Below are 8,883 nucleotides of genomic sequence, written 5' to 3' on the forward strand. Positions count from 1 at the left end.
TGGTGGTGGGCTGACGGGTGTGACCTCAGCCGTCCCTCCTCTTTTGTGGGCTCAGAGGGCACAGGCCGACTTTTCTTCGAGTTCTACCACCTGCTGAATTACTCACGCCCCAAGGAGGGTGAGGACCGGCCTTTCTTCTGGATGTTTGAGAATGTGGTAGCCATGAAGGTTGGCGACAAACGGGACATCTCTCGGTTCCTGGAGGTGAGGGCACCTAGGGTCCTAATTGTTAAGACTACCTGGGCAGGGGAGGGGTTGGTGGGTGTTTCCATGTTGGGAATAATTTCCAAGTTTTTGACAGAAGAATTGGCTAGATCTGAGAGTAATGGAGTCAAGTGGGTTGATTTTTTTGTTGTTGTTGTTGTTCAGTCTATTTTGGTTCAAATATTTGAAAAAAGATTTGATCTCTAAGTTTATCCCAAACCTATTGAAGTCAGAGATGATGAAACCATCACTTAGTTTTGAAGGCCTCATGAGATATGACTAAGCCTTTTTACCCTGGAGACTTTTCTTTCTCATCCTTGTTCTGAGACCTGGTTCCTTTTTTTTTCTTTTTCTTTTTCTTTTGAGAACTGCTTCTTTAGGGCCACAGGCAGGCAAGCTCATTATCCACTTTTTAATGTGCATCAATCATTTTAGTAAATACTTTTTTACACACACTTCTTATTTAATTTTGTCCAAAGCTTTACAGCCCAAGTTCTGCTAATATTGTAGAACTGGCTAGTGAGCTCTCTCATACTGTGTGAACCTGGCACACAGGTGGCACAGGGCATGTGTTGCCAACACCGTATTCCCACAACCAGGAACTTGGCTTGCTGGGTTATTTTTGAGCTGCGTTTGCCACCTGTACATTCCATAACTATCTGGCATGCCTCAGGGCACGCCTTCTCAGAAACTGCAGGTCGCATCTCATCTCTTTCCTTACCATTAATATGGGACTTAGTCCCTTAGCTGGACCCCCAGCCAGATCTTGCTGGCTGGCAGAAATTATGTCTTCCATAGCTGGGAGCAGCCCTGTCACCTGCTAGTTGAGTCCCTCACTCGGGCTGCTACCTGGATGCTGATGTGGGCTCCTAGCAGCTCTTCTCTCTCCCTACAGTGTAATCCAGTGATGATTGATGCCATCAAAGTGTCTGCTGCTCACCGGGCCCGCTACTTCTGGGGCAACCTGCCTGGGATGAACAGGTAACAAGGGGATCTGAGTGGGACAGGTAACAGCCAAGTGAAATGTAGCAAATGGTGTGAGCTTTGACAGGTTTTCTCTTGTGAGACAGAGCCATGCCCAAGTCTCCTAGGAGTTGGCTCTGCTGAGAAGTGGCCCCACCCTGGGCTTCAGACCAACCTCTGGTGTTACAGATTGATATCTATTAAGATGTACAACTACCTGGGAATTTCAGCTAAGATGCCTCAGTCTGCCCCAACTTGTTTCCTGCACTGCCCAGGGGCCTGGTTCTTACAGTGCCTTGTGCTGGAGCAGCCAGAGATGCTGATCATCCTCCATACCCTACCTGTCCTCCCAGTTGCTTGTCCTATTGGGAAATGAAAGGAGAGGAAGTGACCTCCTGGACCAGGCCTGTGGTGACCAAGCAGTCGGCAGAGCTGAGATGGCGATTGGTAGCCCGAAGCCTGTTTCCCTTGGTCTTCCTTAACCGAGAGCTTTTCCCAATTTTTCATCAAAGCAAGTTACAGAGGATTAATTATCTTCTTTAAGTGGTTTCAGGGGTATGTGGTGTGCAAATTAAGGTACAAAATGTGATGGTAATGTATGACATCCCAGATTAGCAAGTGAGTTAAGCTTAAAAATATTTTCCTTTAGAAGGAAGCGTTTGAAGCATAATTCGGACACTTAGCAAAATGTGGACAAGAGGTGAGAAGGTACTGGAATCGCTTGGAGGATCCTGAATTTTCATTTGGCTAATCAATCAAATGGTGCAATGCCACGTTCAGAGTGAAGTGGGCTCATTCTATCAACATGTGAGCTCTCACTCTAGCAGTCACTGTTGTACCTGATGCCAATTCAGTGGGTAGCACATCAGATTAACCTCTTGTCTCATGGAGTTGACATGCTAACGGAGGATGGGTAGAGCAGACAGTAAATGATTTCAGGGTCATGGCTGAAGGGGGGGTGCATTGGGAGAGTTGATGGGGAGGCTTCTCATTCCAGCAAGGACCTGAATGTAGGAAAGGACCATAGTTATTTCAGAAAACATTCTAGGCAAAAGGAAGAGGCAAAGGTAAGGGCCCTGGCCAGGTTGCTCGGTTGATTGGAGTGTCGTCCCATATACCAAAAGGTTACAGGTTCAATTCCTAATCAGGGCATGTACCTAGGTTGTGGATTTTGATCCCTGGTCAGGCGTGTATGCGAGGCAACTGATTGATGTTTTCCTCTCACATCAATGTTCCCCCACCCCCAACACCTTCCCAAAGTCAGTAAAAAAACATATCCTTAGGTGAGGATTTTTAAAAAGGAAAGAAAAAGAGGGTAAGGGAGGTGTGGCAGGGAATTTCTAGACCAGTTCAGAGAACAGTATTCCTTATTTAGAGAAGGCGGGGGGTGGTGGTGCAGGGGGTGGTGGACAGAGCTCAGAAGTATGGGCCAAATCATGTAGGGCCTATGAGTCATGGGACTACTTAGATTTACTTTGGGGATTCACAGGAAGTTTTAAGCTGATGAGTTGTGTCCTAAATTGATGGTAGTTTCTGGTAGAATAGATGATAGTGGGATGAGGGCAGAAATGGAGAGAAACGTGAGATGGTTGTTCAGGGGACAGAGCTGACTGATGATTCTGTGGTGCCCCAGAGGAGGTGCCATTCATACACACAATGCACCCCAGAGGTTTGCAACTCCAGGGGGTTTTGTAGAACTTAGAAGGAGAGATCAGAATCTAGATAATGGAAGTGTTGGGCTTCCGGGATTTGCTGATGCATTGGGTGTGCTGTGGTATAAGATAAAAAGGAGTCAGCAAAGATGCCACAAAGTTTTCTGCCTGAGCTGTGATAAGCACCAAGCTGTAGCACTAGCTGGCTCTGCCGGGTTCTGTAATATTTACTCAGCATAAACCAGGGGCCACAGAGCCAAGTCCAGCCTGTAGGTGAAAAGCCTTAGTTTGTTTAGATCTAAATCCTAGATTGAACATAGGTAGGGCTATACTGTGTCCTTTTTCCCAGGTCCCTCAGCTCCTTTGGGTTCACAGGAAGATCTGGGAATGGGGACAGAGTGGCATTGGGAATGTGGAAGATGAGGTCAAGAAAGGCTACGAATCTAGGGCAGCAAGAAGCCCACTGGTGTGCTTGGCAAGAATTCTCAAAACATGCAATACCTGACTTTAGTCAGGGGCACTGACATCTTTTCCCTTAGATTGTCAAATTAAAAAAATTGCAACAGCCAACACAACAATAGCCATCTGGTATGAATGAATCAGAATAATGCCTATTCTTGGTTAGATTGGTACAAAATATATTTTGTGGTGTGCTGCAGAATTTTAGTAATTAGTTTATGTGTGCCATGAGATGAAAAGGTAAAAATGGCTGATCTGGGGAATGTTCAGTGTGATTCAGTGGCCCCTCTAGGGGGGGCACTGTTTCCATTCTTAGGTCTGGCTTGTTTGTCACCTTGAAGTTCCTTACACAGGAGATGCCGAGGTGAGGATCAACTGTGCATTTAGAGATCTTGATGGTTTCTGTTCTGTAACTTCTCAACCACTTTGTTTCTGAAGTTCTATCCACCTTCTGGGCACTGGTTTGCCTCTTTCTGCATTTGCAGGTTTGATGGTGAAAGTTATAAGGGTAATTAGTGCTTTGTGAACCACTTCTGTCCTTACCTGCACCCACTTTTAGTCCTAAGCCTCCTGTGGCTGCATCCCCAGCAGTAAGCCACCAAGTCATGGCTTTGAAATGCTCATTGTAGCAGGTAGGCCCACAAAGATCTAATCCAAGCTCCTGAGACACGATGTCCCATGTAACTTGCTCAAGATCATCACTCAGTTAGCAGTGGGGCTAGGATCAGAGGGGTCTCCTGACTCTTCAGTGTGCTTTCCCCATCCTGCTCTACCCAGTGGGATCCTGGCTTTGACTAATTAAAATTTGGGACAGGGGAGCATTTCATCATTTCTAGACACTGGGCTTGCCCCTTCCAGGGGCCAGTCTGTCCTTAGCTTCGGCACACAGCATTGTGCTCGTGCCAGGATAGTGTTCATCATATATTTGTAGTAGGTCCATTTCCAGAGCACATTTTGCAGCCTTATGCAACTCACTGCCACCTTGAGAGGTGCCTAGCAGAGACCCATTAACAGACAATAGAAAGTAATGGGTTTTGGCTGTTCCCAGGCCTGTGATAGCATCAAAGAATGATAAACTTGAGCTGCAGGACTGCTTGGAGTTCAATAGGACAGCAAAGGTAAGATGTGGTCACAGCAGGGGCTTGACCTTGGTGTCTAGTTTGTTCCTGTCCCTCTCCCCATGTGACTCCCTGGTGCTGGGCCTCTTTCCCCCCCACGTAATTGTTCTGTCTTGTCTGTCAATTACAGAGTAGGAGAGATCGTTGATAAACAAATAATCACTATGAGAAAAGACAATGAGACTTTGCAATTGTGAATGCACATGCCGTAGAGACACAGATAATTTCAGCTGGTCCTCCCAAGAAATGAGTAAATGCTTTTGCCAAAGGAAAAAATTATCTGCTGACTAGTCATACATAATTATGTTAAGATATTCATAAACTTAATTCTTAATGTTTACAATAAGCTAAGCTTCATCAAAATCCTGGTTTGGTTGACCATTCTCTCTAATCTTGGGTGGATTTTTACAGTTGGCTTAATCTTCCTTGATCAGCAACTCTGATTCTCTTTGGCACCATGTGATCTCATTCTCCGTCACATTTTTATCTCTTGTTCTCTCCAAGGCTGGCCCTTCCTGTGCATTAACATCTTGGGGTTTGTGGGAAGCACAAAACGTTCTTGTCCTTGCAACTTTCCCTTTCTCATTCCTTCTGGGAGCTCGGACCTGCCACCCTCTCTCCCCCTGTGCACCCCCGCCCCCATCTTCCCTAGGTGCTTCTGAGCCTTGACTCGACCCAGAAGCCTTCATTCTGTGCTCATTCCGTGTCATTTTGTTCTCCAGTTAAAGAAAGTACAGACAATAACCACCAAGTCGAACTCGATCAGACAGGGGAAAAACCAACTTTTCCCTGTTGTCATGAATGGCAAAGAAGATGTTTTATGGTGCACTGAGCTAGAAAGGTGAGCGAGGCTGCATGTGGAGAGGGAAACAATGCAGCCAGAGAGAAAGGGGAAGAACTGGTGAAGGCCAGCAGCACAAATGGGCTTGCCTGCCTTCATTCTATGTGGACCCATTGACCCTTTGATGTTAGCAGGGCTGGGCGTAATATCCTTTCAGAGTTAGTCCTTATTTCCTACCAGAAATGGCATAAGGGTGGTGGTGATTAGGAATCAGAAACACGAGGTCAGTAGACAGCACCATCTGCCTGTTGGCTGCCCTGCACTGGTGTCTGCCTGCCCCAACGTGCTGGGACTCTAGGATGTAAGAGCAACCAGCTAAAACGAAAATCACGCTGACATGCCATTGCTCTTTCTCAGAAGATTCCTTCTGCCAAGTTACTCTTCTGTAGCCACTTCCTACTTAGCCACAGTGTGCCTTCTCTATTTGGCTAAGTTGGTAGCTTACAAATTTTGATTCAGAGAACCAGCTCTTAAATTTCAGTTGTCTTATTCTGGTTTCAATTTTTTTTCTCATTCCTTTTGTTTTTCTTGTTGCTTTTATTATTTTTGTTAGAATATTTTTGTTAAAAATGTAAGAAGGGCTATGAATATTCCTCTCTACAAATATTCCTCTACATTTTTTTTGTTTTTGGCTATGTCTTGAAGGATTTGATAAGAGTATTTTTATTCTTGATATTTCAGTTCTACAGCTAGAAAATTTTCTGGAGATTTGCAACAATTGCAAAAATCTCGCAGATGATCACATAGTCTAGAACTATTGAAAAAATTAAGAAACATTTAGGTATAAATAAAGTTTATGTAGATGCTTGTGTTACTTTATCACTTATTACCACAAAATAAACACAGATTGACTGTTCATGTTACCAGTCAGGCTTCTGGTCAGCAGTAGCCTACCGGTAGTTATATTTTGGGGGAACTCAAAGTTGTACTTGGATTTTCAACAGCATGGAGGTGGGGGGTCAGCACCCCTAACTCTTGTATTGTTCATGGGTTAACTATATTTTCAGACTCAAGCCTAACGTGCTGGGCCAGATCTGTGGTACACGGGTTGGTACAGATGGCTGTCGTTATATGTAGACAAATTAAGATCAAGCCCTGAGGTGTTGCAACTTTGCCCGTTTCTTAATACCCATTCAGCACTGGGCCAAGGGTGTGATTTTTAGTGTTGGATGATAAACCTGGGTAAAAATAAGGTCCAGTATATCTGTAAGCTCTTACCAGTCCTGGTAAAATCCCACAAAGGAGGGTCTTGGTATATTTGGTTGCCATCTGCTATTAAGTCCAGCTTGGCTCTTGATTCAGCAACTGGATTTGCAAAGAGAAAGAGAACGCAGGATGCTTCAGTGTCTTTATGCCAATTGCCTGAGCATCCAATGATTGAAAATAAGGTTCTTCTTCCTTTTTCTTTTTTTTTTGTTTTTTGTTTTTGCAAGTGTCTTTGTTCCTTATAAGGAAATTGCCTAACTTCACATCTTGTGGTTTGAAGACAGATGCACCTTTTTGTCTTCTGGCTGGATGCCCTGGCATTCATTCATTTGTTCATTCGTTCATTTGAGAAAGGTTCACTGAGCACCACCTACATGCCCGGAGCATGGTGGTAGTACTAGGAAGCACATAACGGATCAGTGAATCTGAGTAAAGGATACATAAGTATTCGTTGTACTATTTTATTTTTGTCACTTTTCTATAAGTTTTAAATTCCAATAAAAATTAAAAAGTAAAAAAAAAAAAATACATAGTGCCTTCCAACAAAAAAAAGAGGCCTGGTGGGCCTGGATGGAGGGCAGAAAGAGCAGTGCTGCATTGGCTGTGGCGAGGATCTCCCAGAGGCACTAAGCACGCTGGAGGTGGCACTTCTGACTCCCTGTCTTTTTACTCTGGTGCCCCCCAGGATCTTCGGCTTTCCCGTACACTACACGGATGTGTCCAACATGGGCCGTGGTGCCCGCCAGAAGCTGCTCGGGAGGTCCTGGAGCGTGCCTGTCATCCGACACCTCTTCGCCCCCCTGAAGGACTACTTTGCCTGTGAATAGTCCCCCAGGCACTCTGGGGCACTGGGGTGTGTGGGGCAGAGCCAGAACCCAGGAGGTGCATTCCAGGCTCTGCCCTTCCTCAGCTCAGCTGTGTGGGGGTCACACCATGTACCTCACCAGAGCCACCTGACGCTCTCCTGCCTGGGGGAGCCCAAGGTGCCACCTTCTTGCGCACAATTCAACCTGGCTGCCTGGAGTGGCCAAACATGGTGCTCATTTTGTCTTCTCCTAAAACTTTGAAACTTGAAGTAGTTAGTAAAGATGACTTTTTTCCCCCCTCCTGGGTTTACTGCTCAGAAACAATGGCTAATATACCAAAACCACAGTGCCAACAGCTCTCCAATACTCAGGTTAAGGCTGGAAAGTCACCCAAGACAGTTACTGCAAGACTTTTTAAACGTCTGTGGCGACTTGTTAACAGGAGTGTGCGGTGTTAGACATGTAGCTAAGGGACATTTTAAGGGGCCAGGATGCTTTTTTAAAATAGGGCAGAAGAGGAAATGACGTCTCTGTTATGCTTGAATTTTACCCAGCACGTTCCCCTGTCCTCAGTATAAAAGGGATATGCTGTTGGGGGCCCATTGAGAGTATTTTCCACACTAATGATTTCAGCAGGGACACCCTTATCCTCACATTCAGGGCTATTTCTTCCCACAGACCCTAAGGCAAAGACAACCTTAGCTAAATCCCTCCCAACGACTAATAAAGCCTCCTGGCAGCTCAGGAAGGGGGGGTGGGTTGGGTCATAAGCTGACATGTAGGCAGGCATGACTCCTTGCTTTCTCTTCCATGCGAAGGGATGGAAGGGGGCGCTTAGGCAAGGACCCCCACAAATGCACCCTCTAGACTTCCAGAGACACAGTGCCCCAGATCAGAAGTATGACCCCAATTTCTCAGTCTCTCTAAATTCAAGCAGTAGCAGCCAGGCCAGAAAGCACATCCCCCTCATCTTAGATAGCAGGGGGAAGGAAAATTGCAATAAAAGCTCAACCTCCCTTCAGAAATTTTAATGTCTTTATTACATGATAAATCGTTTTAGGGATAGCAGGAGGTCGGACAAAGCTGCATTTCAGAAATGCCATTGTAATGGTTTTTAACACCTTTTAGTCGTCTTACTGGTGCTATTTTGTAGAATAAGGAATAACTTTGACAGGTCTTGTGGGGATTTTTAATACACTTTTTAAAAGAAAAACCTGACTTCTATTTTTGGTTTACCATTTTCATAAAAAATTTTGTAACTGGAGCCACGTAACAAGAACGGGGAAAAATTGTGCCTTGTTTCAACAGTTTTGCTAATTTTTAGGCTGGAAGATGCCTAGAGTTTACTTTATGTTGAATTAAAATCAGTATTTCTCTATAATGGTCTGGTGTCCCTTTTGTTCTTTTGCAGGTCAGATGGGTGGGGTATGGGGGGGGCCTGGCTAAAGTGAAAAGGAGGGTAGTTGGAGTAGGTCATTTAGTCATTCAACAAGCAGAGTGCTGAATACCGTGGTGGCACCAAGTAGGGTAGGTCTAGGGCCCTGGTATCCAAAACTCCAGTGTATCAGTATTGCCTGGGTGGCTTGTTCAAAGGAGATTTCTGGGCCCCACCTCGAGTTTTCAGTTAATTGAGT

General features: G+C 45.2%; 1 protein-coding gene across 4 annotated transcripts in view; it reads left to right on the forward strand.

Annotated features, from left to right (window-relative positions):
- DNMT3B (DNA methyltransferase 3 beta) overlaps window positions 1-8,608 on the forward strand; it is a 40,229-nt gene extending 31,621 nt beyond the window's left edge. For 2 of the 4 annotated variants that reach the window (XM_090286224.1, XM_090286222.1), the window contains 5 exons: window positions 56-204; window positions 1,100-1,185; window positions 4,327-4,396; window positions 5,119-5,237; window positions 7,129-8,608. In XM_090286224.1, coding sequence (XP_090142350.1) covers window positions 56-204; window positions 1,100-1,185; window positions 4,327-4,396; window positions 5,119-5,237; window positions 7,129-7,270 — 566 coding nt within the window. In that variant the 3' untranslated portion in view covers window positions 7,271-8,608. The remainder of the gene's footprint in view (window positions 1-55; window positions 205-1,099; window positions 1,186-4,326; window positions 4,397-5,118; window positions 5,238-7,128) is intronic. The other 2 variants (XM_090286223.1, XM_090286225.1) reach the window with 1 other exon arrangement.
- Window positions 8,609-8,883: the final 275 nt, after the last annotated feature.

The sequence above is a fragment of the Furipterus horrens genome, unplaced genomic scaffold (assembly GCF_987537825.1).
Source record: "Furipterus horrens unplaced genomic scaffold, mFurHor1.1.pri manual_scaffold_8, whole genome shotgun sequence".
In the NCBI taxonomy this organism is placed as follows: Eukaryota; Metazoa; Chordata; class Mammalia; order Chiroptera; family Furipteridae; genus Furipterus; species Furipterus horrens.